This window comes from Aspergillus stella-maris (genome assembly GCF_047715825.1).
Source record: "Aspergillus stella-maris strain CBS 113639 unplaced genomic scaffold BDV14scaffold_45, whole genome shotgun sequence".
NCBI lineage: Eukaryota > Fungi > Ascomycota > Eurotiomycetes > Eurotiales > Aspergillaceae > Aspergillus > Aspergillus stella-maris.
The window spans coordinates 83,243-111,088 of record NW_027396839.1 but is presented as its reverse complement, the minus strand read 5'-3'; the positions used below and the strand labels follow the sequence as shown (position 1 = coordinate 111,088).

The window sequence follows — 27,846 nt, the reverse complement described above, 5'->3', positions numbered from 1 at the left end:
GTTCATACCTCAGCTTTCGCCCGTGGTTCGCTGGCTGCCATTAACCGTCGAGCTTATTTGGGGGTTAAATTATTCAGTCTTCAATCTGGGATCTCATACGAGGGGTGTTATGCTCCCAAACTTTGAGATGGTTTGGGTACATGGCTGAGGTTCGTTACTTGATATGTCGCGCCTCTCACCCAATTCGGACCTGTCCCGTTGATGGGCCTAGACTCGCAGCAAGTGCAAACCAGATATCATCATCAAGTGGCGAGATCTAGCTCTCCAGTTCCATGGCAGCTCAGTGACCCAGACAAGCTCGAACTCTACTGCAATCCATAAAAGTCAATTCATACCCGTCGCCTCCTCACAGAGACACCCCGGATTTTCATAAACGTTGACACCTCCGCCTCCTTAACCTCCACCATCACCGCCCATCCTCCCTCATGTCTCGCTCCGCTCTTCTCACTGCTACAACCTAACGGCATGTATCTTGTACTCGAAATCAAGTGAAGATTCAATGATCTCCGAGTCCCCCAGCCAAAATCTCTCCGAGGCCCTCCAATATGCATTTACCGCATTCGCCGCCATAACAGTCTACAACTCCATCGAACTCCTCGTCCTCACCCTCGCCACCTTCAAGCGGTACCAGGGCCTATACTTCTGGTCGCTCCTTGTATCATCATGCAGTCTCATCGTGAACACTCTAGGTTTCGTTCTATTCTTCTTCGTGCCGATCTCGAACTACATTTGCGTCACGGTTATAATCATCGGGTGGTGTTGCATGGTTACCGGCCATAGCCTGGTACTATGGTCGCGTCTACATCTGGTCCTGCAGAATCGGAAGTTGCTACGGGGTGTCTTATACCTTATTATCGTCGATGGAGTCGTTCTCCATACCTCCGTGACAGTCCTCCTCTACGGCGCTGTCAGCCAGGCGGGGGATCTCACACGGGCCTTCTCAACAGGGTACAACATCATGGAACGAATTCAACTTATAATCTTCTGTCTCCAGGAGTCGCTCCTCTCAGGCATCTATATCTGGGAGACGTCAAAGCTGCTACGCCTCCGCCCTCAACGCGCGCACATGGTCATCCTCACTCAACTTATCGTCATCAACGTCATTATCCTGATTCTCGACGTGATCGTCGTGGTTTTCCAATATGCGGGACTTTTCGCTCTTCAGGTGGTCTTTAAGCCTGTCGCTTACAGTATAAAGCTCAGACTCGAGTACGCCATTCTCGGACGACTGATCGTTGTTGCGACGGGCGGAGAAGCGTCTAGTCAGCAGGTTTTGAGCGATGATGTACAGTGGCCTAGTTTACCTGGGTGTTCGGATGAAGAGTGTCGCGAGAGGATATCGAGTCGCGTGGGATATGGGTCTTCGGGGTCTTAATACCAACTAGATTCAGTCAATGTATATATTTCTTTTCTTTAAAATATTGACTCTAAGAGAAAACACCACGCTATAAGACTGCACTAGCCTGAGTAGACTAGGCTTAGGGTGTTCAGTATGGGATTAGTGCCCCTGTATCCGGCGGAGATCTACAGCATCTGGGTGCACTTTAAATCGGGACTTTTGACAGCAACAGTGGACCCTCCAGCGTGACAACCAAAGTAAGCTGCATTAGCCCCCGAGCCCAACTCCGTCCGAGAGACAACGGACGCCACGCGGCGACCAACTTCCGACTGGATTTGGAGAATACCTTGCAAGCATCCAAGAGAGTTATAACCGGCGTCCTAAGAAGGGACAATTCGTCCTTATATAAATACCCATGTACTTAAGATGTACGGTCGGTGACCGAGCCCAAGCCAGCTTGGCTGCTCTGGCAGCTGTAGCTCACCGTTAAACCCGACGGCCGGAGCCAAGGCACCGCTAACCCGCCATTGTCTGATGCGGTCCTAGTACGTGGTTAGCGTGCATCCTTCAGTGGGAAAAGGAATCGGAGGGAAATCCCCCGCGTTTTTCAGCTGGGTTTTTGTTGGCGTTTGAATTCGATTTTTGGTTTCTTTGTTTCCTAAAGAATCCAATTCTTCAGACGCAGCGAACCAGATTGTTGGGGCGTCCCGCCAGGAACCGATCGAGATTTGCAGTTGTGACGAAGGACAGGACAGCGCAGGAATGACCACGAGTCAAGACATCGAAGTCGATGAGGACGTTGCGTCGCTTGCGCCATCCGATAAAACCACGAGCTCAGGGACATCGCTTGCTTCCAGCGTGCTGCAGTACGAATTCAAGTATGGGCGGCGATATCACGCGTATCAAGCGGGTAGCTATGCCTTTCCGAACGACGAACCCGAGCAAGATCGATTAGACATGGTGCACCACGTCTATTACCGCGCATTACACGATAAGCTCTTTCTAGCCCCCCTCGATCCGAGCGGGAAACGGGTACTCGATATCGGGACGGGAACGGGGATATGGGCTATACAGATGGGCGACCAGTTCCCGCGGGCGAGAGAGATATTGGGGATAGACCTGAGTCCGATCCAACCGTCTTGGGTTCCGCCGAATGTACGGTTTCAAGTGGACGATATCGAGAAGCAGTGGGTTGTTAGCGAGCCATTCGATTTTATCCATTGTCGGTATATGGCTGGGTCGATCCGGGATTGGCCGCGGTTGATCGGGCAGTGTTTCGAAAATCTCAAGCCGGGCGGATGGCTGGAGTTGCAGGAGACGAAGAATATGCCATATTCAGAGGACGGGAGTTTGAAAGAGGAGAGTTATATGGTTAAATTGATGGGCGGGTTGATTAGGGCGTGCGAACGGATTGGGCGGACGCTGGACCCGGCGCCGTCGATGGAGGGGTGGGTTCGGGGCGCTGGATTCGAGAATGTCATTGCGCGCAAGATCAAGCTTCCGGTTGGAGTTTGGCCGAAGGATGCGAGGCTCAAGGAGTGTGGGGCGTTGCTGCGACTCAATTTTGCCGAGGGAGTCGAGGGCTTCACTGCTGCCCTGTTTGAGGAAGTACTTGGTTGGGAGCGCGAGGAGATTAAGGCTTTGAATGCCGGTGTTCGTGCCGAGGGATCGCGCAATGATATCCATCCGATCTTTGACTTTCATGTTATCAGTGCCCAGAAGCCGGTTGGAGTGTGATTGGAGACTAGATGCGGCGCTGTTGGGGGGTTGTTGGTGATACCCTGCTGGCTGAGCCTATGGGAGGCTCTGTAGGGCTGGAGCTATGAATGTGACGAGATCGCGCGCCGAGGCGCAGACTCGCGCTTTGGCGCTTGCAGATGGGTTCTTTGAGAACCGCCAATCAGGGAGCTGCATTTGGAGGAAATAAAGACATCCTTGACTCAGGTGAAAGAAATCCTTGTTCTGGGCCACTTTTCCTTTTGTGTTCGTGCAACTTGTTGTTGCCTCGGCCAGCCTCACTATAAAAACCAACTAACACAACCGGATCTTGCTTTGCTTTTTCCCGCCACAACCTTCTTTTCTTACTTCTTCAGCTTTCTGCAACCGTCTCAACTGTCTCGACCAAACCACTTTTGCATCAAGATGGGTGTAGAAAGCTTTTCAGAGCCTGTCGCGGTCCCTGAGGTGGCCAAGGACATTCCCCAAGCCCAGCAAATCGAGGATGTTCAAGAGACCCAGGAGACCCAGCCGCAGTACAAAGAAGAGCTCGTTACCATGAGCAAAGTTGACCCGGAGTTTGCTGCTGTAAGTGATACCGTCATTGCTGCCAGACCTCTGCTAAATCCCAGCTGTTTACCGACATCGCCTTCTCATCCGGAGGCTTCTTCACTGGCGCCCCCGTCGAACACCTACGTGCCCAACACGCCGCGAGCGAGAAACAAGCGTACGAGACTACCCCCGCCCTCGGTACCAAAGAGTCAATTGGCAAGATAACCATGCGCGATGGTCATAAGAACGAGATCCGCATCTTTCGTCCTTCATCCATGCCCGAGGAGGGAAGCCCCGTCGTAGTCTTGATCTATGGCGGCGGTTACCAACTTGGAACGAATCTCCAACTCGCCCCCTTTGCACGGGCTCTGTCAGCAATGTACGGTGCCACATCTATCACAATCTCGTATAGACTTGCCCCCGAACACCCGTTCCCCACAGGGCCAGAGGACGTCTGGGACTCGGTCAAATGGGTTGCCCAACATGCAACTCTGCTCGGCGCCAATCCGTTCAAGGGCTTTATTATCGGCGGTGTCTCAGCCGGGGGCCACCTAGCCACTGTAACCGCCCAGCGAGCTGTCAAGGAGAACCTTCAGCCTCCTCTTACTGGCCTCTGGGTCTCTGTTCCCGTCCTTGCCTATGTTGCTGAAAATATTCCTGAGCAGTACCGCGAAGACTGGGTCTCGAGAACTCAGAACAAGTACTCCCCGATCATGGATGTAGCCGACATCGATGCCGCCGAGAGGGCATACAAGCCAGACCTAACTTCAGACAACTTCTCGCCATTCTTATACCCAGAGTTGGTCCACAAGTTGCCGCCTGCTTATATTCAGGTCGCCGGCCTTGACCCTCTTCGCGACGACGGACTGACCTACGAGCGATACCTTCGCGATAACGGTGTCAAGACCCGCTTGGACGTGTATCCCGGCGTGCCTCATTGCCACTTTGCGTTCTATCCCGGACTCGAGTCGTCGAAGAAGTTCCGCGGTGATGTCCCGATCGGAGTAGGATGGCTGCTCGGACGCGAGGTGAGCGAAGAAAAAGTGACCAAGATCGCTGGCGACGCACTTGGGCTGATAAAAATTCAGACCACTCAGTTAGAGTAGGCACCACCGGTAGTGGGATGAGGGATGCTCCTACCTAAGAGGGGTTGACGAGGCGTGATGTAGTCACACTTTGATATGTACTTCTGACGTTTCATGCATATCGAGCTGGTTACCAGAATAGTCAATAAGATAGTCACCATTGATTGAGTCATATTAATGGTTATAATGCTCGTAGTTAAAATAATGTCCGTAGACTAGGTAGGCCGGGGTTGTCCAATTCCGGTCCGGTGTCACGGGATTCAGGCAATTTCCCGGTCGGACTTGTGTCTTCCCCGTCTTTGTCTGCTCTCTCTCTCTTCTCTAAACACCGATTACTTACAATCATCTCCAACATGGACGATTCAGGCTATTCCGCTGCCGCATATGGCCGGGCCTGTGCTAGCTGTGCGCAAGCCAAGTGCAAGTGTCTGATTACTGAAGCTGGTGGAAGCTGCGCGAGGTGTGTTCTGTGATCTGCATGGAGTACTTGCGCCGGGAAGAGTGGACTGACTGGATATCCAACCTTTACATAGATGCCGTCGCCTAAACCGACAATGCCAACCTGCACCACGAACGCGCAAAATAAACCCTGCTCGACGATCTGTCGCGGCAAAGACAGCCCAGCTGGAAAAGAGACTCGATGAACTCACCAGCCTTCTTCAAGAGACGCGACAACCGAACCCGATTCCGTCGCCGGATACCTCGCTGTCGGACTCGGGGGTAAGCAGCGGCTCTCAAGCTCATGCGCCGCGAAGTAACCCACCACCGCCAGTTGCGGGAATTGACAGCCATATGGCCAGTTCTGCAGAGGACGAGGAGATACTCAGCGACTTTCGAACCAATAGGCTTCCATACCTACCGTTCATGTACATTCCGGTCGCGACGTATGCAGCTGGGATTAAGAGCGAGTCTCCGTTTCTGTGGCATTGCATGAAGACGCTACACTGCAAGAATACAGTCCGTCGCTCTGAGCTTCATACGGAATTCAAGCAAATGGCTGCTCAAGCAATGCTCGTTGAGTGTCAGCGAAGCTTTGATCTCCTTCAGGCTCTAATGATCTACCTAGCTTGGTAAGCAACTTTCTTATCCTAATTCTTCCTCCGATTCTTATTGTTCCAGGATGGGCTTTGAGTGCCAACCGCGCAAGATATCACTCGGTCCGTACATGCAGATGATCGTCGGACTTGTCATGGACATGGGCCTCAATCGACCTCCTCCACAAAATCAAGATATCCCCGGATCGCAATTTATAAGAACTGGAAGTGGTCATTGCCGGGCTTGGGTGTCGCTTGTTAGAAGCATGGATGAAAGGCGAGCTGTTGTAGGGTGCTTTTTACTATGCTCCAAGTATGTCAACCCGGTCTCTGCATGAACTGAGCTAACATTGATAGTTTGGCTCATACCCTTGGTCGAACCGATTCCATCCGATGGACACCGCACATGACACAATGCCTCGACATCCTAGATGAGGAGAAAGAGACTCCCAGCGATGCAGTACTTGTACAGTTGGTTCGTACTCAGCTTGTCACGGACAAGGTCATCAGAGAACTCGGTCACGAAGGCGACAGGATTGACGAGCGAGATCGCTGTAGAGCTCCCCTGTCATTCTACATGCAAGGCTTGTATTCTGAATTGGACGGCGTCCGCCACTGGGTTCCAGCCGAATCCTTTCATCAAAGTATGTTGACTTCCATCTCGCAGCTGTAGTATTAATGGTTCTAGAATTGATTCTCCTTCAACTGTACCATGCGGAAACTACGATCTACGAAATGGCCATGGTCAAAGGTCCCTCAACCGACGAGTTGGATCTCACCAGGCTTGACCACCTTTACTCCTGCCTTGATGCGATCCGGAAACGGTTCGACGTTCTACTCAGCTTCACGCCCGCCGAGTTTTCCCATTTCCCATCGGCTACACTTTTTGGAACCGCCCATGGCCTAGTCACCCTCCTCCGCCTGTCGACTTTTGAGTACCCCGGATGGGACTTGGTAGCTGTCCGCCAGACAGCAGATCTGTTGTCTCTTACCCAACAAGTCGCTGACAAGTTTCTTCAAGTTGCTGGTGCGGTCGGCATTGAGAACCCCCCGGATAGCGACTTTTCGGATTGTTATACTACAGGCGCCAGGATCCTCACGGGCTTAAGAGCCGGGTGGGCGCCTAGATTACCCGAACTGCCCACTCAGACCGACAACGTGCCAGCAGTGCCAGAGTTCGATGCAGATTTGATCGATGCTTGGCTCAATTCGCAGGACCTATCTTGGTTCCAGCAATATCATCCCTTCGGTAATGCACCGGGAATGCAGTTTTAGCGCCGAGATTCTTCCCTATAGGTAAATTAGGCAGGACTTAAGGCGACACTTGCCTAGTTTCAGCTCCTGATCTTACATGCATTTGTCAGAAATACATTGTCGGGCTTCGGGCTGTGTGGAGAGTCGGGGCGGATTTGAAACTTTCCGGTCCGAGTAGTCGGACTTAACTAAGCTTTTTTCCCACGTCTGCTTAACACCGCAGCCCACTTTGACTCAGGGCCCCATAGGGCTTGACATGTTCTCCTGATATAAATCTGGATCCTGGTCCAGGTCTGGTTCTGTCTTCAGCATTTTTAACTTCAGTATTTACCCGGCATTTCGACCACTTTATACCTTGCCGACATGGACGAGAAACAATACCCCAGCGGCCCCGCCCTCAACCCCGCGGAATCAACTTCCGACAATGCACAACCAGCAGCCACCGTGAACAATGATACATCCTCATCAAGATCGGGCTCAATATCTCTCAAAGACGAGAACGACAGACGGACCGGCTCGATAACGAAACCCAGCCCTGACGACACATCATCGCCTGTCGAACCCAATGAAGCCCCAGCCGAAGAATGGATCAGCGGAGTTCCGCTTTTTATGGTCGTCGCTGGAATAACTCTTGTTATTTTCCTGATGTTATTGGACACGTCAATCATCGCGACGGTATGTTTCCTGGGAAAATGATGTACTGATCCCGCTAATCACTGTGACCCTCGACAGGCGATCCCTAAAATCACAGATCAATTTCACTCGCTCGAAGATGTTGCTTGGTACGGCAGTGCGTACACACTGGCTAGGTATGACATCCAGCAAGCAACTGTGTCTATATATACTGACATGGTTTAGTTGCGCTCTACAACCGCTCACGGGAAAGTTCTACACCCATTTCCAGTCAAAGGTATGACCCAATCATCAATTGCTTGTACAAGCCTAACAATCGCAGTGGACATTCCTCGGGTTTTTCGCGGTATTCGAAATCGGTTCGATAGTATGCGGTGCTGCGACTTCCTCTATGATGTTGATTATCGGGCGCGCGGTCGCCGGTATGGGCAGTTCTGGTATGATCAATGGGGCGTTGACGATCATTGCCGGTGCTGTCCCCATGCACAAGCGCCCAGCCCTTATTGGCATGATGATGGGGTTTGCCCAGCTCGGTCTTGTCTGTGGTCCTCTTGTTGGTGGTGCCTTCACGACCAAGACAACTTGGCGGTGGTGTGCGTATCTCACTTCAAGTCAATCATGAGAACAGTAAGCTGACAGCAGACAGGTTTCTACATCAACCTTCCAATCGGTGGCTTAGTCGCGATCCTTCTCGTGTTCATTCGCATGCCCGAACAACGCAACAAGGGCCGTGCCATCGATGTCCTACCTACCTTTTACAAATCTTTCGATCTCGTCGGCTTTGTCCTCTTCGCCCCAGCAGCAATCATGTTCCTACTCGCCCTTGAATACGGTGGTACCGAATACCCCTGGGACGATCAAGTAATCATTGGTCTCTTCGTCGGCTCTGGTGTGACTGCGATTGTCTTCCTTATTTGGGAATGGTACAAGGGCAAGGAAGCCATGATCCCATTCCACTTGATCACTCAACGGATCGCGTACAGCAGTTACGCTACTATCGCTGTTATCTTCGGTCTTACGATGGTCATGTCTTACTATCTTCCGATCTACTTCCAATCTATCCGAGATGACTCTGCGCTGGACAGTGGTGTCAATCTCCTGCCTAATATTATTGCCCAGCTTGTTACGGCTGTTATGTCGGGTTTCCTTAGTATGTTTTCCCTACCTATCCATTTTCGGGGAATATATGTGCTAACCTTTTTTAGTCGGAAAACTAGGATACTATCTCCCCTGGTGCCTCGGCGGCGCTGTCTTCTGCGCCGTTGGCTCAGGCATGCTGTCCACCCTTTCTCCTACAACCTCTACCGCCGCCTGGGCTGCCTACCAAGTCCTCGTCGGACTCGGACGCGGCGCATCCACCCAAGCTGTTTGTCCCCCACCCCTATACTGCTCCCCACAAATGCCACCCAAATTAACATACACCAGCCCATGCTAGCAGTCCAAAACGGCGTCGCCCCCGACGACCTCTCAACAGCCATGGCCGTCCTCGCATTCAGCCAAACCTTCGGCGGGTCCGTCTTCCTCGCAGTCGCATCTGTAATCTTCAACGAAGGACTCAAAGATCAAATCCCGCGGTACGCGCCGAACGTCGATACATCTGCTGTGGTTGCCGCCGGTGCAACTGGGTTCAGGGATCTTGTTAGCGGCGATGACCTTGCCGGTGTTGTGAAGGGGTACGCGAAAGCTATTGACTGGGTGTTCTATCTTGTTGCGGCGCTTTGTGCGGTGCAGTTTTTTGTTAGTTGGGGGATGGGGTGGGTTGATGTTCGGCAGAAGAAGGAAGAGAGTAAGGGAGTTCCTGCTGGGACAGGAAAGGTGCAGGATGAGGAGAAGGGGCGATCGTGATCTCCTTTCCGTGTTTTATTGGATTGTTTATCTGCATTGGGAGTTTTGGCCTGGCGTAACGTCGTTGTTAATAGATGCATCTACACTCATATACAGAGGGAAAGTAATAATAGACTAATGATATCAAGTTCGTTCCATGTCAGCTTCTGTGTTGCTGTCTCCTCTACCGCATACCTCTAGGTGCTCATCCACTTCTGATGCGAATGTCCAAATAAGTGCCGATACAGAATCCCCCCGGTGCTCGGTCCATCGCTCCGTCGTTCCTGCCGTTTCGGATATCCGAATGCATCGGGTAGCGCCTTCTTGATTTTATATGCTTACCAATCATCGGGGATCGTGCCTTCCCTATACTCCGTCAACTATACTCGTCTAATCAGGCAGGTGCGATAGACAGCCAGAGTCTGCGACAGCTTCTTCTGGTCACTGCTTCGCGGTTCTCGGGGTGTGCGGTACTCTGTACGGAGTTGGGCCCCTGCGTCACATAAGCCCCTGCACACATACCTGGGCCGCATCATGAGCATACTTGTAATATTCAGATCATTATGCACCAAGGACAGGTTGCTTAACAAATCCAAGGCCTACACTCTGTATACTGTACTTTGTACTAGATAGCCAGATCCACGCTAACCCGATCAGGCCCGAGCGCCCCGAGATCAAATCCACCAATCACAGCTGTTAGAATTCTCTGTCGGTCATCCTCCGCCACATGGAGCCCACGCGCTTATCAGGGGGTTATCCCGGGGATTAAAAACACGAGTTTCTTTCTGATCTGCGATGAACCCTGGATTCATCTATTCAAACATATTGTACATATTCTGATTGCTCGGAGGGTAATGCACCGCGCCTTGGCTGGTTCGCTTCGCTACACACGACTCTTATCGCATCGCAGCGCGGAGGCCTTTCTACGGCGTCAGCTTATTATCTCAAACCGGGTTCACGTTCAATCCCAATCTACGCGGAGTATTTCAAACATGGCCGAGGCACAAGGCACAATAAAACCAGCGGGGGAAAATAAAGACGAATCACTCCCGCCTTTATCACCAGCAGACTTCCGCATCTATAACCAGAAGGCCGAACATATGGATTACTTCGTGAGCCCTTCCCCTCCGAACTCTCTCCAGTCTCAAGTTTTTTAACAGGGAATCTAGCACTCCAACTTCCGACACAGCTGGAACACCCTCTGGGGCGCAACAGAGACCGGGCGTCGCCCCGCAAAAATGTCCCTGCGCCAATTCATCCAGATCGGCCTCTCCTTCGCCGAACACCTAGAAGTACACCACCACATCGAAGAGAGCTATATCTTCCCCTATCTAGCGAAGAAAATGCCCGAGTTCCAAACTGGGAAGGGCAAGCGCGCTGCTGAGCTTTTGCAGCAGCACAGACAGATCCATGCCGGGCTTGACGGGTTCAAGGAGTACCTTGAAAAATGTATCTCCGGTGAAGAGGAGTTGCGGCTTGAGACGCTGAGGAGTAAAATGGAACCTTGGAAGGATGTTCTTTGGTCTCACCTGGATCAGGAGGTTAAGACTTTGGGCGCGGAGAATATGAGGCGGTATTGGACGAAGGAGGAGATGGCGGGGATTCCGATGTAATGGGGTGGGGTTAGATTATAACTTCTGCTTTCTGTATTTAGTTTGATTCTATTTTGTCGGTTACCTACCTATACGTATCGGCATAATGATGTTATGCAGATGAAACCTCAAGACTACAGGGGCCACAAAGCGATCGTTTTTTCTCAATGCTTTGTTGTTAGAGCGATTGAGTCGTGCCGATTCAAGGATGGACATTGGACAGTAGTCAATTTACGGAAACAGCTCGTATGCCTATTCACGCACCAGCATAGGTGGTAATGGATCTCTCTTCCTATTTCCCATTTACACCTTCTTGCCCTGGTCATCACCGTAGGCCAACATTTAAGCCTGTTACCCGATAAATCTCCTTTTTCCGCCCACACCAATGTAACTGAGAAGGCTACAGCCAGCCGCAGGAACGCTTTTTACTACATCATCGGGGCCATTGAATGAAGAGTACTCCGAGTACCTGGCAATTCCAAACTACCTACGTCTCTGACAACGCCAGCCATGGTTCCTTGATCGTCTTCATCGACGTGGAGACGCAAAGTTGGATATTCAAGGGAGTTGGAGAGGGTGACGATATCTCCAACTTTCAATCCATAATACGCAAATTCAAATAAAGTGCATTCCTCGAGAGATGTACCATTCTGCATTAGGTATAAACCGGCAATGACTGAATCAATACCCTCATCAGCTGGAACTAGGGACAACTGCGCCAAGAGGTCCCCAGACACCTAACATTCGAGTCAGCCCTACCACAGCCTGTCCATCCAAATCCAAGTATACCACCCGATATCTCAAAACTCAATTCCCCATACAACTGGTCGCCGTTTTACAAGAACCTCATAACATACGTGTCATGCATCGCGACCCTCTTCGCCTCATTCGCAGCAAGCTGCTCCAGCCTTGGTGCAGAGCAGATGGCGTCGGAATGGGGAATTGGCCAGGTTGCTACGTTAGTTGGTATAACGATGTTCTGCTGCGGGTTCGCGGTAGGACCGATGTTTCTTGCGCCGTTTTCGGAGGTCGTTGGGCGCAAGCCGGTATTTGTTGCTACGGCGTTCTTGTCGCTGGTTTGTCAGGTTTGTTGTGCTGTTACGAGGCTTTATCCTGGGTAGGAGTACCACCTTTCTGACATTGTTAAAAGGGCAGCGGCTGATATTCTGTTTAGAATGCTAGTGGCACGCTTCTTCGCTGGCGTCGGGAGATCGACCTTCTCGACTATGGTCGGCGGGATTATCGCTGATATCTATACACCGACTGGCCGTAATACACCCATGACACTGTTTTCAGCTGGTGCATTATTTGGAACGGGTTTGGGACCATTGGTATGTGGGTTTATTGGGCAGTATACCACGTGGCGATGGATCTTCTATATCCAGATTATCATCGCTGGTATAATCACCATCTCTGTTGTTCTCTTCTTCCGCGAGACAAGGAGCGCAGTTGTCCTCCGCCAGCGCGCAAAAGCCTCAAACGCGTGGTACGAGACACTTCAAGACGCAGGATGCAAAGGACTTTACTTCCCCCAGCCGGAACCATTTTCAGGAGAAGACGAGACCGAAAAGGAAAAAGAAGAGCAGCCCCTCCGCATCCGCTTCAAAGTCGCAGCAGACGAAGACCGTGCCAGTCTTGTAGCTCCCCTCCGAACATCCCTCTCACGCCCCTTCCTCCTCCTCCTTACAGAACCAGTCATCTTTTTCTTCTCACTGTGGGCTGCGTTCTCCTGGTCGGTGCTATACATCTTTCTCTCCGTCATTCCGCTCGTCTTCCAATCAACGTACGGCTTTAGTCTATCAGATTCAAATGCGATATTCACGGCTACATGCGTGGGATCCCTCCTCGCAACAGCCCTTCCAATACTCCAAGACCGTCTCGCATCCCGCCGCGAAAACTGGAACACAACCCCCGAACACAGACTCTACTTTTCCTGCATTGAGAGCGTCCTCCTCCCTATTGGATTGTTCCTCTTCGGCTGGACAGCGTAGTATTCCGTGCACTGGATCGTCCCCGCCATAGCGGTGGGAATCTCAACGATGGGGATATTTGCCGTTTATCTCGCGGTGTTCAACTATCTAGTTGATACGTACCATGTCTACGCGAGTAGTGCGCTTGCGGCGCAGAGCTTTTGCAGAAATTGAATGGGGGGTGTGTTTCCGCTTGTCTCGAAGCAGCTGTTCAATAATTTGGGCTTTGGGGCTGCGGCGAGTTTGTTAGGGGGTGTTGGGGCGGGATTGACGCTTGTTCCGTGGGTGCTGATTTTCTTTGGGGAGAGAATAAGAAGAAAGAGTAAATTGGCGAGAGAGATTATGGGGTAGATTGTACTTCTGATTTTATAGAGTAGGGACTAGCATATCAGGATTTTCGATTATAGACAATATGGGTTGAGCGTCAGTCTCCCGTCCAGCAGCACCGGGGCTAGCTATGCTATTAATCTGCACAAAAGAAGGAAAAGAGAAGAAACGAGGGAGAAAAGTTCAGGCAGATTGTTCTACCCCTGAACCTCACTAGCAGAAACCACAGTCCCAAAAGCATCATCCAACTCCTTCAACGCAACATCAACCAAAGTCTTCGCCTCAACACCAGGGATATCCCGATCGCCCACAGCCTCCCTCACAACCACAACCTCATACCCAAGTTCATTCCCCGCGCGCGCCGTAGTGGAAACACATACATGCGCCATATACCCCACAAGCACAATCTTCTTGCCAATATCACCAAGTCCTGAAAGATACGTGTGCAGATCCGTGGACGCGAATGAATTGGGGAAGTTCTTGGTGATGACCTTTTCTCCGGACTCGGGGGTTAACTCTTCGAACTCCTTCGCGAGGTCTGTGTCTGGTGTAAAGACCGGTGCGCCAGCCGGCGTGGCGTGCACGACGTGGATGATGTTACGGCCGTTGTAGTTTGCCGTTCGGTATTTTGCCAACAAATCGGATATGACCTTGCGCGAGGAAGAGACGTCCGACACAGCGAGTTTGCCATTAGCGTACTCGTTCTGCGCGTCGATTATGACAAGTGTGCTATCATGGATTGAGGCCGTGCTGCGGGGGAGCCCGATTGTTTGGCGGAAGGATTGGGCGGACATGTTGCTTGTACTTATGGTGTAGGTAGCCAGGTAGTGGTAGTTGAGAAGTTAGGGTTTTGTAAGAAAGATGGAAGTACGGATGTGGCCTTGGGCGCAATGCTTGAGGACCTCAACAGCCTCGAATCGCAAGAAGGGGGTTTATATAGGCGGGCAATTCCCCCGCACTGATTTCCGTGACGCCACCGGATCCATTCTTGGTTCCTGTTGAGTAACAGCAACCGCCAATTATTCCCCATCAGCCGTGCAGTGTGGGTTGGTGGACAGTCCACATGCTTAGGTAAGTCAGGCGGGATGCCGAAGCTACCATGACCAAGTATACTTGCCTGTAGGCGGGATGTGACGATCTAGCAACCGCGTATTTATGAGCATCTAAAATGAAGTAAAAACAGCCGAGGCGCGGCGGAGTAAGCCGTACTGTAGCGTGACAGGCTGGCGTTCATCTTCCCCGCGTTTGTTGGTGCCTCCTTGGGCGTCCTACAGGGAACACGAAATCTCACATGAGGAAAGATAATGATCTTTGTAAGTTGCTCAGACAGAGAGGCGCAGTCCAAGGCCTAGAGCGGACGAATTCCAATCAGGTAAGTGCCAAAAGGTGCTAGCCCCGGCATCGAGCAGCTCTCGATGGTGCAGTTTCGGCCGCCGCCTATAAATCAAGCGGTGGCTATGGAAAGCCTTTTGTCCTTGAGGTGGATAGTTCTACTTGTACCAAAGATAGGATGCCATAGCTGACAATAGGTTGCATGGGTGTTGTCGTCTTTGCATGCTGTTGCGGAATGTCTGGGACGTTGAAGCAGTGCTCCTCCAATTATATATTTTGGCTTCCGCATCGTCCCAAATCGCACAAAAAAGTCCACAGTCGCAACAACATCATAACAGGGCCGGAATTGAAGCTACCTTATAGAAAGTGAATAGAGACTACTCTAGCAGAGACCGTAAAGTTTTTCCACAAGTTCAACATTGACAAAAGAAAAGGAAAACTGTTAAGTGGACCTCCTATGGAGGAGGAAAACTAAAAAAGAAATCTGGCGCTGCCCGGAATCGAACCGGGGTTATTAGTGCCACAAACTAAGGTCTTGACCACTGGACCACAGCACCGTTCTTGAATACTCTTTTTTTTATTTGTTAATATCATCAAACGTGACAAAGGGCTGTGCGACGTGAGCAACCAATGACTCCGTCGCTCCGACTGGGGGGCTGAGTGCACCACCCAATCCTACAGACTACACACCATAACATGCTGACAAAACCACTTCCAGGATTGAACACACCTAATGGCTCTCATCCCATATCCTAGAGGTTGAAGAGTACCCTACAGGCAGTTTGACCTCTGATAGACGGAATACTTACGTAAAGAACCTCACGGCTTACAGCTGCAGTGTTGTCACAATATATATTTTGAGAAGTGGCAAGGGCAAGGAAATCCCATGTGAAAAAAAATCAATTTCAACGCAAGTCATATGCTATAAAATCAATGCTAGTAGAAACCAAGTCTATGCACCTCCCAACTCCCAGCCTATGTATCATTCTATCCCCTCCACCACCACCAGCGCCGCCAGCCTAATTGAGCATCAAGCTAATATATACAAAGCACAATCGAAGAAAGCTAAACTCAACAGAAAGGAAACAGTCATGCAAGATCCATCCTCATACCCAGTCAGTCACAGTACCCAAAGAACCCTCCTAGTGGTGGAAATCCTGGGTGTTGAAAGGCGTAAAGTCCTTAACAATATTCTTGTACGTCCCCTTGAAAGCGCTGTCATGCTTAGCAGCACGCGCCATCCTCACATCTCTCTTCGAGCTCGACCCGCTCATGGAAACAGTATCCGAGTTCTCCAAGTGGCGGTCGCAAGTACCACCGGGCTGAATCTGGTTCCCGGCCTTGTCCTTCAGCAGGGTGTACTGGTTCTGGATGTTAGCGTAGTCAGGCTGGATTCCGGGGAATCCGCCAGGGACAACGGTGTCGTAGACGCCGACGACGGTGTTCTGCGCGACGTTCTCGACTTGGTTGCTTTGGGCGTAGTTGTCTGGGACGTTGGAGTCGGCGTTGTAGGCGTTTTCCCATTCGGTGGAGGCTGGATTCTAGATTAGTACAGAAAGGGAGGATATAGAGGATAGAGTGGGTAGCTTACAAGAGAGAACATCGCCATAGGCACCAAGCAGATCAAGAGAGTGGCCCGTCTCGTGCAGAGCAACGTCAAGGTTGGAGCTGGTGGTGCCAGAGAAAGCAATGTTGCCGTTGGAGTTAAAGGCCCAGTTGTCGCCGGGGATGGTCAGGATGTGGCGGACCCAGCTGCGCATGCGCACGGGCATGCGGCCGAAGGTGTCGACGAGAGTCTCGAAGGTGTCGGAGGAGTCCTTGTGGCGGCAGAAAGACCAGCCATCTTGGCACTACAAGTATAGATGTTAGCTGGATTCAATGGTAGTAGGATTAGTTGGAAGGCTGCTTACGTCGTCGAAGAAAATGTCGTAGACTTCAAAGTCAGTGGGGTTCAGATCCTGGGACTCGGCAATGCTCTTGCAGTCGGCGGGGATGAGGCCGTCTTCCCATTTGCCCCAATAGGGACCACCGTTTGAGGGAAGGTTGGCGACGTTGCCATCGAGGAGGTAGTCTAGGTTGTCGGTGAGGGCGGGCTTGTCAAGCTGCGCGTTGGCTGGAGCAACAGCGGCAAGGACAGCAGCGAGAAGGACAGACTTGTTGATGGCGCTCATTGTGAAGACAGTAGTAGATATTAATCAACGAATAAGAAGATTAGAAGATTAGATTAGTGTTGTAGTGTAGAAAGTAAAACTTGATGATCTGAAAATCAATCTACCCAGGTACCTTGCGGGTTTATATACTAATTCCAAAATTACATCTATACATGATCCCAATCCTGAAAGCCGTGAAATCCTCAATTTCCATCGTCAAGTCAGCCTAAGCCTCAACCCCACGCGAATCAGATCTTCAGCCGATGCTGCGCCCTTGGCCCCCAAATCTTGGCGGCATGCCTGTAATCTTAGGGCTTCGCGATGTAACTCGACTTTCTCAAACCAGCACATAGCACGGCTGATCCTTCAGGCACGCTTGAGGCCACCAACCACGATGTCACCAAGCACAGCCTGTTTCGGCAGTCGACTCTGCAAATCAAGAGCTAAGACCGGTGAAGATTCTGGATGCGGGTTTGGTGTCGGATGGATCCGCCTAATGTCCCTGGTTTTATTAATAGGCGTTTTTGCGAGGGCGCAGCATTTGGTTTCCCAAGCCGGCTGCTTGCTTGACGCTTGGACGAATCAGAGAGCTTTACGATGATTAGGTGGTACCATCGCGATCTTTGCTAGGGTTTCGGGCTTCAAGGCTGAGCTTGAGGTGGAGTTGGTGGAGCCCCTTTCCTGCCGTGCTGCAGAAATCGCAACTCTGGGGAGAGCAACAACAATAGCATTGTGGACGATCGATCTCTAGAAAGATTCTCTCAGGATCGAGCGCCTTATTCTGTACCTGCATGGCTGAGCAATCTCGCAAGGCTTCTAAAGCTGACTGCCGATGCGACGGTGGAGATTAGATACCGCGCTCGGACGGGGGCCGAAATCGCATCTACAACGTAACAACCGGGTTTGGCGGATCAATCACGTTTCATCGAGTAGCTTCGCAGACAATCATTGCTGACAGCATTCGAATCTCTATGAACACCACCATAGAGGCAGATGTTAGGGCCCCCAAGGTGTGATTTAACAAAAACCTACGTATATGTACGATATGACCACAGACCAAGGTAGTTAGGGCATACGCGAGCCGGGAGGCCTGGTAATAATATGATCCCGTGCCTGAATCAGCGGCTCAGCCTTGCAGTTGCGATCCGCTGCCAGACCCTGTTGCCATGAGGGTTGCATCGAGGCGTGGGCCGTCAGATCGCGGTCAAACGTTGAAGAAGCACCGATGGACGCCCTTTTGAAAAGATCGGTGCTCAGAGAGTCCGATGCCCGATCCTGGAAAGCCGCTGCATGCTGCCATTGCCAAAATCAAAACAAAAAAAAATAATGCATCGTGTATTTGATCGTCTACTCACGCGCATGTACTCCGTAGCTTACGCGAAAGTATCGATTCCACTCTTGGCTACCGGATCTTCTATTCTTCATGTAGTAACTCTAAAACCAGAAACTGCGAGGAGTAAACAGATCGATGGGTCATGATACCACCGAAAACCTTCAATGTAAGCACATTTTCACGATCGGCATGTTAGGGCATCCGGGTCTTGGCCCCGCCGAGGCTCATCTTTACCTGCACCACCGTCGAACCCTACACGATCACCACATTCAGGGTACACAGCGGAACCTGGCCGAGTGGCATCAAGTAAGAAGCTGAGGAAAACATCACGAAGTACAAGAATAGTTCGTAAAGGGGCTGAGAAAATTCAGTCTTTAGATAGACTGCACAGCTTCGCACCAAGTGGGCCTGCTATCGACTGTTGACATCGGCCACTGGGCGACGACGTTCAGCCGCAAATGCTTCAGTCCCACTTTCAGTTTCCCATTGGCTTGATCGGGACCTAATGGAGAACTATGGAACAGGCTTGCCAGGGCTGAGCTCTTGCTACAAATTTACGAGTGTTTGATTGTTCAGCTTTAATTGGAGTTGACTTGGAAAAGGTTGAATATATAAGAGGCCCGACTATTGCCAAGGTTCTATTTATCAACAACATCCAATTCAATCTCATCTACTCTGAATTCTACACCAGAAGCTCCAAATCAGGTTTCTAGTTAGTACCCCGAACATCAAACACAACCAACCCTCACAATGCGTTCCAACACTATCTTCCTCGCCCTGAGCATCATCACCGGCGTCATCGCCGCCGACGAAATCGTCACAATGTACATCCCCGACAACGAAGACGGACAAGCCCTTGCTGGCGCAGTCATTGGATCGGTAAGATTTCCAGAGAAAGCTCTTATTCTTACAATTATTTCTAACATTATTTACCAGAACTCCGACACCACCACTTACTCCGTAAGATGTGCTGACTCCGTAACGGAGGAGTGCCTCCTCTCTACCGGCGCGACAATCATCCAGGCCCCGTCCGCTGTTACCCTTGCGGCTGTTGAAGACGGATAGTATGTAAATGCCTTCAGCTTCAACTTGCATTCTCACAATCGTTTTTACCCTTGATGCTAACATAAATCTTCCAGCACCGGGGTCGCCGAGTGCACATACAACTCCAAGATCGCGACGTGCTCTATTGCCGTCGACGACGTGTGGCTCGCTACAACCACGGATCCTGTCGTTTCCTATGAGGTTACAATTACAGCTACATCCTCCGCCTCTTCAAAGCCGCTATTCGGAGCCGAGTCTACTTCTCCCACGCCTACGCCTACGCCTACAACTATGACGACCAAGACTGGTGCTGGAGCTAATGCTACTGCGACGAACAGTGATGGTCCGTCTGGTGCTGGTGCCGAGGAGACGGATACACCTGGTAATGGTGCTATGGGCCGTATGAGCGGTATGTCTGGTGCTGCGGCTGCGGTTGCGCTTGGCGTTGCTGTTGCTGTTCTCTGAATTGAGACGTTGAGTTGGTAAAATTCTTGCATACTTAGCATTTGGGTTATTTGGATGTTTATGTTATGTCTTCCATGCATGTTTATACCATAGGCGATTGTTGTTTGCATCATAGAACAAAGAACTGAAAACCGTATGGTTGTCCTGACTTGCTTTCCTAGTTCTGCCAGAGCCGTGCTCGTCATATAGTTAGAATCATTTTATAGATTCATCCTTCCTGAGTGGACAGCGAAAATCCGTGTGCCAAGGCAGTCCAGGGACAAACAGTTGCGCCTTCCTTGAGATGAATACAACATGAATGGAAGGAGCCTGGGGCAGGTCGCACCTTCCTTACTCGTAGAACATTATTCACAGGAGGAAGGCACGCTCGTCTGCGAATAGGGAAGGCACGACGGGAATAGAGCAAGCGAGGTCTCCCGCCCAACGGAGCTTCAACTAGATACCGTAGTGTCCTGCTACGTAGACTGCAACCGGAGTTATAAGAGTTGAATCACTTTTCTAAGAAATTCTTAGAGTAATTACGTATCGAGAATTCCCAAGATCTCCGATGTATTTGCGGGGTTGGCGCTTATCACCTACGGAGGCCTCAAGCGACACTCGTGCAACATCCCTACTTTAGTTGTAATGTTATGTATTTGCTTGGAGTTCTGCCAGCAGAAATACTATTAGATACTATATGTCAACTTTCACCGCGTACGTAAGTATTTGGTACAACACCCCAAGAATATGAAGGTCTGATTTGTTAGATCTAGCAGCAATCCTGCACTAAATCCAGAAGAAATAGGGGTAAACTAACTGACTAAAATAGGGAGTAAGAACAATATGATGAAGAACCAAGCAGGCACTGACTAACAGTAAGTTTGGCGTTGAAGCAGAATAGTAGCGGTCACTAAAGGTCAACATATCTTATATCTCCATTCTTAATATATAATATATCCACAGTTCTAATACAGCAGTTTACATATAGTAATAAAGCTTTACAAGGGGTATTCCTTTAAGTACGCACTAAAGCGGTAAGCAAAGCGGTATACAGTAAATTGGGATGTTGCACGAGTGTCTCGTTAGGCCTCCGTAATCACCGGGAACCCTCCCGATCCGATGCGGGCCCGCGGACATGGAACATTCTAAACCTACCATTCGAGGTTACTTGGAGAATATAGATATTTAGGCACAGGCGTCTCGCACAACATTCTTTCTCGCTCCCTAATATACACACCTGAGCATCACAATGCCTCCAATTCGCACAATCAACGTCGTAGGCGCCCACTGCGCCGGCGAAGTCTGCGATGTAATAACAGGCGGCGTGCTCGACCCTCCCAATTGTCCCAATATGTACGCCAAACTCGTGCACTTCCGCGACAAAAATGACTCGATTCGACAACTGTTACTGAACGAACCGCGCGGTCGTCCGGCAATGTGCACAAATCTTATCCTTCCTCCCTGCAATCCGAACGCGGACGCAGGGTTCCTCATTATGGAGAGCGAGGAGTACCCGCCTATGTCAGGTGGAAATACAATTGCTGTTGCGACGGTGTTGCTCGAGACGGGGATGATTCAGATGAAAGAGCCGATTACAGAAGTCGTGCTTGATTCTCCGGCGGGATTGGTGCGGGTAACTGCCGAATGTGAGGGTGGAAAGTGCAAAGCTGTCTCGTTCGACAATGTACCTGCATTTGTATTCAAGTTAGACTTTGAAGTTAATGTTCCTGGTCTCGGGAAGATCAAGGTTGATATCGCGTGGGGAGGCATGATCTATGTTCTCGTTGATGTTGCGCAGGTGGGACTGAGTATTACGAACCATCATGGGCCGAAACTTATTGAGATTGGAGAGCGGATCAAGAGGGCTGTGCAAGATGTTTACACGCCTGTTCATCCTGAGAATCCAGATATCAGGGGGGTTAGTATTCTTGAGTTTACGGAGCCGATGCAGGAGGGCCCTGATGGCAAGGTTGCTGTCAACACTGTTGTTGTTTCGCCTGGGAGATTTGATCGGTGCCCTTGTGGGACTGGGAGTTGTGCGCGGATGGCCGTGTTGCATGCCAGGGGGCAGTTGGGTGTCAATGAGGTGTTTGAGCATCGGAGTATTATTGGGAGTACCTTTGACTGCCATATTCGGGGGATGACGAAGGTCGGAGACTACCAGGCTGTTCTGCCGACGGTGAAGGGAAGTGCTTGGATCACAGGGTATAAGCAGATGGTCCTGGACTCTACTGACCCGTTTCCCTTGGGCTTCAGAGTCGGAGACCAGTGGCATATTGGTTCATAGGTATAGAACACCAGCGTATATTTTCAGATACTCCATAGAGATGAAAAATTAAGGTACCTCTGCAATGCATCAACTCCATATAATCCAGCATCTATCTACTCAAAGAACAACCCCCCACTAACATTCAAAACCTGCCCCGTAACCCAGCGACTCCCCTCCTCAACCAAAAACCCCACAACATCAGCAACATCCCCAACCTCCGCAACCCTCGGCGCCGCAGGGGTACCCCTTATAGTAGGCTCCCACTCCCTCTGCACCTCCGGATCTCTGATACTCCTAGCCCACAGCTCCGTGTTCACGGGCCCAGGCCGAATACAGTTCACAGTCGCATTATACTTGTGTCCCAACTCCTTCGACAGAGACCTCGTCACGGCCTCAATGGACCCCTTCGCCGCAACGTATGCCAGCGACCCCGTATGCCCATCAATAGCATAAGAGCTCGAGACATTGACGATGCGCGGCGCTGATCCGAAATAAGGCGTTGCTTCCTTTATGAGAAAAACCGGGAACCGCAGGTTCGTATTCAATTGCCCTTCCCAGTTGTCCAGCGTCATGTCCTCAAAGTCATAATCTTCTCTCGCACCGGCATTATTCACAATAATGTCGATTTTCCCCCATCGGGATACAGCTACGTCGACGATGGCTTTCGGCGCGGATGTATCCGATCCGCTTGCTTTGATTGCGAATGCGTCGACCTGAGCCCGGACCGCTTGACTACCTTCACTTTCAGTTTCACTTTGGCTTTGCTTTTTGATCTCTGTTATAACTTCTTCTGCTGGGGTCGGAGAGGAGTTGTATGTGATGAGGACGTTTGCCCCGCGTTTCGCGAGGTCGAGGGCGATGCCTTTGCCTATGCCGCGCGATGCGCCGGTGACAATGGCATTTTTGCCGGTGAGTGATTTGGATTTCATTGTGTTTGATGTCTGGATGTGGTGAAAGAAAGATGAGACTTTTGAATTGTTCGCGGGGTAGTTTTCTGAAGTCTGTTTAGTTGATGGTTGGGTGATTCTTGGCTTCTCCAACTCGGAGACGTCAAGATCGGATCTACACCCGGTTGCTGCGTATTGTCGGGGGCGATGCCGATATGCGCGGGGATACCACTCCACAGTACAGAGCCCCGTGACGGAACAAATCTGCTATGGAGGAATGTGACATCGTATTAAGGTGCGGTTGTGAGACGAGCTGCACCGGCAGCCTCTCCCACAACTGGGATGAAGAATAGCAGACCCGTGAGGAAATCGTCAATCAATCGCTCTCGCTCCTCCCTTTTGATCTCCTTGCGGTTTCAATAAACTGGTTAGTGCCTTCGATAACAGCCTCGGACGTTAACGCGGGAAGGGACGCAGCATCCACGACGTCAAACCATAGTATGAAATCGCCGTATTGGACACTGTCCCGCACAGTCTTCAGACAGCGAAGTGTCATAGACAGGACATCTCTAATTTCGGTATCATAGACGTAATGCTTCGGACGGTTGCCGCATAGAAGTGTCATCACCCAAAAGTCCTAGCGTACATTCCAGCCATTTGCTCGTTTGTGACCAACTCCCCCGTGTCCTTGTCGATAAACCTTAGATTTTCCATCGGGCACGGCCACGGAACGCAATACCAGGCATCCCACCATCCTTACGCGTCATCTAAACATACAACAGTTATTTCTTGCAGGTTCTTATACTCGTTCAGCTCATGACCCTCCATCTGAACAAACGTATCTTTATTCTCCCGCTCGAACATGAGCCGCCGAATTGTTAATTGCTCTTCAGGTTTAATATGGTCAAAATACGTATCCCCGATAGATACTGTATCGATGCCGAAGTTGACCCATACATAGCGTGGCTCTGATGCTGAAGGGAGAGCAAAGGCTTTTGGGTAGTAGCGGAGCCCTACCGCGCGAGGCTCTCGACAGGTTTGCAAAATGGAGGGTACTGGCGTCCAGGAAATTGTCTTGCACGGGTCACCCCATTCACCATGGTCGCGTTCAAGACGGACCTCAACCGTCCGGGCCGGTATGCTCATCTCCCAAATTAGAGAGCGAAGCTCATAAGGCAGGTTCAGGAAAAGGTGGAACGTCTGCATGTTCGGTCGGTGGCAACTCAGGGCCAAGATGTTTCGTAGATTTTAGCCTGGCACAAATGAAAGAATGGGACAGGTAAATCTCGGAAGTGGATAGAGAGTCACAACAGAGGCAAAAAAATAGACACAAGTGGTTCTGGTCAGTTGAGTGGTACTGGTGAGTTGTGTGCCCATTAAAATCTCCGTGAATCATAGCTTCCAGCGGGTCTTACCGAATTTGCTGCATCTCGAACAGGCATAATCTGGGGACTCGCGCAGCGGAACGATCCGATGTGTGAGGTAGAATGCCCCACCCGAGACTCTTGAGGTAGATAGATACATAGGTAGTGAGGAATTACGAGAGAGGTAAATAAGGACCAGCGTAACAAAAACATCGATAATGACAGAGGTCAGGGCAACAACAGCATATCTTATCAGATCCCTGGCCCACCATGTGCTTAGGAAGGGTGGCTGTTACCTACGGTACCTAACTACTGAGTGGCACCTTCCTGGTATAGGCGAAGGCATGGATCGCTCCTTCCTTCAAGAAGAGCCGATTACAAATCATGTTCTACCGGCAAAAAGGTGCGATGGACCAGCTGCATACTTTAGGCAGGCGCAGCATATGTAGAGGTATGATGAAGGGAAGATACGAGCAGTTAGAGGCATGGGGCTCTCTATACGTGGGTGGGTATGAGATACATACGTTCATTCCATTATAAATGAGAAAAGAAACATCGATTGTAATCCATCAGTCTCATCGATTGAGTACAATTTTAGCCAGCTGCGGAGCCCACCTCTACTGCATAGCCACTGCATCGGTTCAGATTTGAGCTGGATATATTAAGCCTTAATCACAATGAATCCTCCACAGCTCCCTGTTACAGTCACCGTCAAACGCAGTGCGCGTATGAAGCATAGAAATGTTATCGCTAACAAGCGCATCCCCAACCTTCCAGGAGAAGCGCTTGCAGACGCGATAGTCATACGTCAGTTTATCGACTTTTTCAATGAGACTTGCATCGTCATTGTCGACCGTCACCTCGCAAGTACTAAACTTGGTGTCGCTTGATCCCCACGGCTGATGCCATCGCAACGACGGAAGGCCAGTATCCGGATGCTTAATGACAAGCGGGAGGTTGTAGACTTTTGCGTCCCAGAAGCCATCATTCTCCATACTCCAAGTTACCTTTTGCAAGCGCTCAGTACTCCATGGCTCAGGTAGGTACCGGAAAAATAGGGGCGAGCTTGAAAATAGGGTAAAGCCATCGCCTTCGGCAGCCGCAGCCTGGCAGGTGAAGAACTGATACCTCGGTATGTCTTGCACGCGGATCTCCTCCCCTGTAGCGGGATCGACCTCATGCTTGAAGCGGAACATTCCGTCGAAGTGCATTGGCATTGCCTCGTTTGACTTGACGTTGTTGTTCTGGCGGTCTTGTCGGCCTGAGTCGCGGACTTTGACGATGCTGTTTTCGCTCCACTCGGCGATGCGGCCCAGATCGGCGGCCGTTTCAACAAAAATGGACTCCACGTTTGTGTCGGAGAAGCCGCGTAGGATCACAGGAGACATATTGGCAGAGAGCCTGCGAACCTTTTGCATTGGGATACGGCGGATGGACGGAGATGACGGGGCGCCTTGGTCTGAACCTGGTAGGGGATGGATGATGAGGCCACAAGGATAGAGATGCTCAAATTGAACATCGAGCCCATCTGCTTTCCAATCAAACAGCTCCGACCGCTCGCGGTAACAATATGGATGGCCGTCTTTGTGAACTAGGTCGTGGGTGTCTCGGACACGATCGGCATGGGTAGCCCGATATGAGCCATCGGCGCCGACTGCAATGCAAGAGTGCCAGGGGGTATGTCCTATAACCGTGGTCTGGCCATTAGGAACCAAGGGAACAGAGAGCTTCCGGGAATTCTTAGACGGATGGATAGAAAGTCGAACGTAGCTGCGCCGCTGGGACCGAATAGCCGCAGCAAACACCTGACCCCGGGAAATCATGTCACGGGCAATGGGAGCAATCGCAGCCTCTCTGGAACGTTTACTGTGTGATGTAAACTGGTGTGCTAGGTCCTTGGTCAGGAACCGGATGTATCCGCGGTACGTCGAGCATACATCCATATCCGACCGAATAGCGGCGCGCGGATCAAAGGTGGGATCACCGAAACGTAAAATCAGCTCCCTGCGGAAGCAGGATGCATGCGCAAGGTAAAATTCCTTTGCAAGTTTTGGATCGTCTTGCGGGCATTTGTCGTGCTCAAGGAGATCGGCGAGTCGGATGAAGCGAATCTGGCGCAGCTTTTGGTCTATGGCAATCTGGCGGAGGGCTTCACCATAGTTCCATACGACCTCGTCAGGGACGCTGAGAAGATCTGAAAATATGAGTCTCGGCTCATGGTGTCATGTGTCAAAGAAGGGACTCAGATTGCTTACCATTATACACCAACCCATCTGAGCTAATATGCACCTCCGCACCAGGCGGGTAGACTTGACCTATATTCAAGCATAGACCATTTAGATGGTTCAAGGCCAGCTCTTCACCCAAATCCGGAAGAATGCCCAAGGTCTTCTCCTGATTGTTGGGTGACTTGAACGGAAACGCAGGCAGGACCATGCGGACCGGCTCTTGCTTTTCCAAGGCAGCTGTGATAGTAGGAAGGAACGTCTCAACATCTTCCCACAGGTCGCCAGTGTCTTTGCAGTTGACGCTGTAGCTATGCAGAATATGCATGATCTTGACGGCAGTCTCCTTGAAGGGTCCGTCGACGGTTCCTGCAGTACGTTAGGAAGGCTTGCATGTCGTGTGTGGAAAGCCCTCACCTTCGGGGCTGTCGGCTTTCGGACAGGCTCCATTTGTTACCTTAGTGTCAAGTAGATTGCAGCCTTGATCGTTTGAAGCCTTCAAGACATCACCATTGACGGTAGACGAATTGGCAGAAAACTTTACACCGTTGATGACATTTCGCTGTTCGGTGACGGAGGCATCGACCTGCACCTTAGAACGATCTTGAGTGGTCATGATTGTACTATAGAAGTGTAGACGTGTGGTATAGAATGCAATGAAGGGTATTTGCTAGAACGAACTAGGTTCACGAGTACAACATTGCATACCAGCCGGTAGCTGGGGTTCGAATTTATAACCTAGTACAGCAGCAGTGTTCATGTAACAGGACGTTCATGGGTAGTTCACCATCAGCACGCCCAGCCCAGCCACCCCGACAAGATTGGGCGGCATACGAGGGAGCGATTACGCGCCTGAAAAATTTTGTCAGCACTAGCAGTGGTTGATGGGGATTGGTATTGCCAGTCGATACATTACCCCTCGAGGTTAACATGCTGGGTGCAATTCACCTCGAGTTAGAGATACCGGATCCACTGCTGATGACCACCAACAGGGATTGAACCACTGATCATCTAGGATAATCTTCAATTCTTGTTCTAAATGGCTGGACAAAGGTATCGTGGTAGGGATGATTAGCTTTGCTATGCGAACAATAAGCACCGAAGGATGGACTTGCCTGATTGTGATGTGACCTTAATTTTACTTTGTCAGCTCGTTCACGAAGTCCATATACTCTGTTGGGTCCTGTTCGGTCATCTATATTCCTGATAAAACTTTCTATGAAGATGGATAAAGCTTGCCGTGGTTGCTTACCTGTATACTCTTGGAGCACTGGCCCTAGGGAGGCCATTGCCTGCCTTCACTAAGCCTCGTGGACACCCGAGACCCTGGGCTTCACATACGTATCGGCCAGTATCGATTAAGCTAGAACAAGTTTACGCGCTGTACTTAAACAGGTCATTACGGAAACGTCGACCTGAGCTACATGGGCAACTGGTGATGTGATCTGTGGGTAGATCGGGGCTTTGGTGCT

The 27,846-nt window shown here is 50.7% G+C and overlaps 13 protein-coding genes and 1 non-coding gene across 14 annotated transcripts; 9 read left to right on the top strand and 5 right to left on the bottom strand.

Moving 5' to 3' along the window:
• The first annotated feature begins 104 nt into the window (after positions 1–104).
• On the top strand, positions 105–1,522 carry BDV14DRAFT_177364 (uncharacterized protein). The gene has a single exon (XM_073769404.1). It carries the CDS (start codon positions 500–502, stop codon positions 1,373–1,375), a length of 876 nt encoding a protein of 291 aa, XP_073625967.1. The 5' UTR covers positions 105–499; the 3' UTR covers positions 1,376–1,522.
• A 142-nt stretch (positions 1,523–1,664) lies between these two features.
• Positions 1,665–3,713, top strand: BDV14DRAFT_177363 (class I SAM-dependent methyltransferase). The gene has a single exon (XM_073769403.1). It carries the CDS (start codon positions 2,102–2,104, stop codon positions 3,074–3,076), a length of 975 nt encoding a protein of 324 aa, XP_073625966.1. The 5' UTR covers positions 1,665–2,101; the 3' UTR covers positions 3,077–3,713.
• On the top strand, positions 3,482–4,713 carry BDV14DRAFT_202251 (alpha/beta hydrolase; the record flags this gene model as incomplete). The annotated part of the gene is made up of 2 exons (XM_073773965.1): positions 3,482–3,643; positions 3,688–4,713. The coding sequence occupies 2 exons, from the start codon at positions 3,482–3,484 to the stop codon at positions 4,711–4,713; spliced, it is 1,188 nt and encodes a 395-aa protein (XP_073625965.1).
• A 288-nt stretch (positions 4,714–5,001) lies between these two features.
• Positions 5,002–7,172, top strand: BDV14DRAFT_95455 (transcription factor domain-containing protein). The gene is made up of 5 exons (XM_073777918.1): positions 5,002–5,152; positions 5,226–5,762; positions 5,812–6,039; positions 6,084–6,370; positions 6,415–7,172. The coding sequence occupies exons 1-5, from the start codon at positions 5,046–5,048 to the stop codon at positions 6,999–7,001; spliced, it is 1,746 nt and encodes a 581-aa protein (XP_073625964.1). The 5' UTR covers positions 5,002–5,045; the 3' UTR covers positions 7,002–7,172.
• Positions 7,173–7,343: 171 nt separating this feature from the next.
• BDV14DRAFT_202249 (MDR family MFS transporter) lies at positions 7,344–9,458 on the top strand (the record flags this gene model as incomplete). Its single annotated transcript, XM_073773963.1, has 7 exons — positions 7,344–7,655; positions 7,713–7,789; positions 7,839–7,890; positions 7,936–8,206; positions 8,260–8,763; positions 8,819–8,979; positions 9,039–9,458. The coding sequence occupies 7 exons, from the start codon at positions 7,344–7,346 to the stop codon at positions 9,456–9,458; spliced, it is 1,797 nt and encodes a 598-aa protein (XP_073625963.1).
• A 708-nt stretch (positions 9,459–10,166) lies between these two features.
• BDV14DRAFT_177355 (hemerythrin domain-containing protein) lies at positions 10,167–11,282 on the top strand. Its single transcript, XM_073769402.1, has 2 exons — positions 10,167–10,549; positions 10,607–11,282. The coding sequence occupies exons 1-2, from the start codon at positions 10,292–10,294 to the stop codon at positions 11,048–11,050; spliced, it is 702 nt and encodes a 233-aa protein (XP_073625962.1). The 5' UTR covers positions 10,167–10,291; the 3' UTR covers positions 11,051–11,282.
• Positions 11,283–11,669: 387 nt separating this feature from the next.
• Positions 11,670–13,350, top strand: BDV14DRAFT_191202 (major facilitator superfamily domain-containing protein; the record flags this gene model as incomplete). Its single annotated transcript, XM_073771460.1, has 5 exons — positions 11,670–11,688; positions 11,753–12,146; positions 12,204–12,975; positions 13,021–13,125; positions 13,207–13,350. 5 exons carry the CDS (start codon positions 11,670–11,672, stop codon positions 13,348–13,350), a joined length of 1,434 nt encoding a protein of 477 aa, XP_073625961.1.
• On the bottom strand, positions 13,302–14,223 carry BDV14DRAFT_177354 (putative isochorismatase family hydrolase). Its single transcript, XM_073769401.1, has one exon. It carries the CDS (start codon positions 14,118–14,120, stop codon positions 13,524–13,526), a length of 597 nt encoding a protein of 198 aa, XP_073625960.1. The 5' UTR covers positions 14,121–14,223; the 3' UTR covers positions 13,302–13,523.
• A 920-nt stretch (positions 14,224–15,143) lies between these two features.
• BDV14DRAFT_t101 lies at positions 15,144–15,215 on the bottom strand. The gene has a single exon. It is a non-coding gene; the product is annotated as a tRNA-His (tRNA).
• A 326-nt stretch (positions 15,216–15,541) lies between these two features.
• BDV14DRAFT_95445 (uncharacterized protein) lies at positions 15,542–16,909 on the bottom strand. Its single transcript, XM_073777917.1, has 3 exons — positions 16,569–16,909; positions 16,250–16,508; positions 15,542–16,192 (listed from the first exon to the last, which is right to left on the bottom strand). Exons 1-3 carry the CDS (start codon positions 16,827–16,829, stop codon positions 15,801–15,803), a joined length of 912 nt encoding a protein of 303 aa, XP_073625959.1. The 5' UTR covers positions 16,830–16,909; the 3' UTR covers positions 15,542–15,800.
• Positions 16,910–18,755: 1,846 nt separating this feature from the next.
• Positions 18,756–19,836, top strand: BDV14DRAFT_177352 (uncharacterized protein). Its single transcript, XM_073769400.1, has 3 exons — positions 18,756–19,020; positions 19,078–19,205; positions 19,281–19,836. The coding sequence occupies exons 1-3, from the start codon at positions 18,892–18,894 to the stop codon at positions 19,648–19,650; spliced, it is 627 nt and encodes a 208-aa protein (XP_073625958.1). The 5' UTR covers positions 18,756–18,891; the 3' UTR covers positions 19,651–19,836.
• Positions 19,837–20,857: 1,021 nt separating this feature from the next.
• BDV14DRAFT_210185 (proline racemase family protein) lies at positions 20,858–21,916 on the top strand (the record flags this gene model as incomplete). Its single annotated transcript, XM_073775832.1, has 1 exon — positions 20,858–21,916. Exon 1 carries the CDS (start codon positions 20,879–20,881, stop codon positions 21,914–21,916), a length of 1,038 nt encoding a protein of 345 aa, XP_073625957.1. The 5' UTR covers positions 20,858–20,878.
• Positions 21,917–21,928: 12 nt separating this feature from the next.
• Positions 21,929–22,898, bottom strand: BDV14DRAFT_210182 (SDR family NAD(P)-dependent oxidoreductase). The gene has a single exon (XM_073775831.1). The coding sequence runs from the start codon at positions 22,825–22,827 to the stop codon at positions 22,012–22,014; it is 816 nt and encodes a 271-aa protein (XP_073625956.1). The 5' UTR covers positions 22,828–22,898; the 3' UTR covers positions 21,929–22,011.
• Positions 22,899–24,817: 1,919 nt separating this feature from the next.
• Positions 24,818–26,990, bottom strand: xanB (isocyanide synthase xanB; the record flags this gene model as incomplete). The annotated part of the gene is made up of 3 exons (XM_073773962.1): positions 24,818–26,343; positions 26,405–26,743; positions 26,792–26,990. The coding sequence occupies 3 exons, from the start codon at positions 26,988–26,990 to the stop codon at positions 24,818–24,820; spliced, it is 2,064 nt and encodes a 687-aa protein (XP_073625955.1).
• Between the last annotated feature and the right edge of the window lie 856 nt (positions 26,991–27,846).

Coding starts and splice junctions, on each gene's coding strand:
- BDV14DRAFT_177364 (XM_073769404.1), top strand. CDS start 500: ATGATCTCCGAGTCCCCCAGCCAAAATCTCTCCGAGGCCCTCCAATAT.
- BDV14DRAFT_177363 (XM_073769403.1), top strand. CDS start 2,102: ATGACCACGAGTCAAGACATCGAAGTCGATGAGGACGTTGCGTCGCTT.
- BDV14DRAFT_95455 (XM_073777918.1), top strand. CDS start 5,046: ATGGACGATTCAGGCTATTCCGCTGCCGCATATGGCCGGGCCTGTGCT. Junction 5,153..5,225: donor GCTGGTGGAAGCTGCGCGAG/GTGTGTTCTGTG, acceptor ACCTTTACATAG/ATGCCGTCGCCTAAACCGAC. Junction 6,371..6,414: donor AGCCGAATCCTTTCATCAAA/GTATGTTGACTT, acceptor TAATGGTTCTAG/AATTGATTCTCCTTCAACTG.
- BDV14DRAFT_177355 (XM_073769402.1), top strand. CDS start 10,292: ATGCACCGCGCCTTGGCTGGTTCGCTTCGCTACACACGACTCTTATCG. Junction 10,550..10,606: donor CCGAACATATGGATTACTTC/GTGAGCCCTTCC, acceptor CAGGGAATCTAG/CACTCCAACTTCCGACACAG.
- BDV14DRAFT_177354 (XM_073769401.1), bottom strand. CDS start 14,120: ATGTCCGCCCAATCCTTCCGCCAAACAATCGGGCTCCCCCGCAGCACG.
- BDV14DRAFT_95445 (XM_073777917.1), bottom strand. CDS start 16,829: ATGAGCGCCATCAACAAGTCTGTCCTTCTCGCTGCTGTCCTTGCCGCT. Junction 16,509..16,568: donor ACGACATTTTCTTCGACGAC/GTAAGCAGCCTT, acceptor CTATACTTGTAG/TGCCAAGATGGCTGGTCTTT. Junction 16,193..16,249: donor CTATGGCGATGTTCTCTCTT/GTAAGCTACCCA, acceptor TCTAGAATCCAG/CCTCCACCGAATGGGAAAAC.
- BDV14DRAFT_177352 (XM_073769400.1), top strand. CDS start 18,892: ATGCGTTCCAACACTATCTTCCTCGCCCTGAGCATCATCACCGGCGTC. Junction 19,021..19,077: donor CTGGCGCAGTCATTGGATCG/GTAAGATTTCCA, acceptor ATTATTTACCAG/AACTCCGACACCACCACTTA. Junction 19,206..19,280: donor GCGGCTGTTGAAGACGGATA/GTATGTAAATGC, acceptor TAAATCTTCCAG/CACCGGGGTCGCCGAGTGCA.
- BDV14DRAFT_210182 (XM_073775831.1), bottom strand. CDS start 22,827: ATGAAATCCAAATCACTCACCGGCAAAAATGCCATTGTCACCGGCGCA.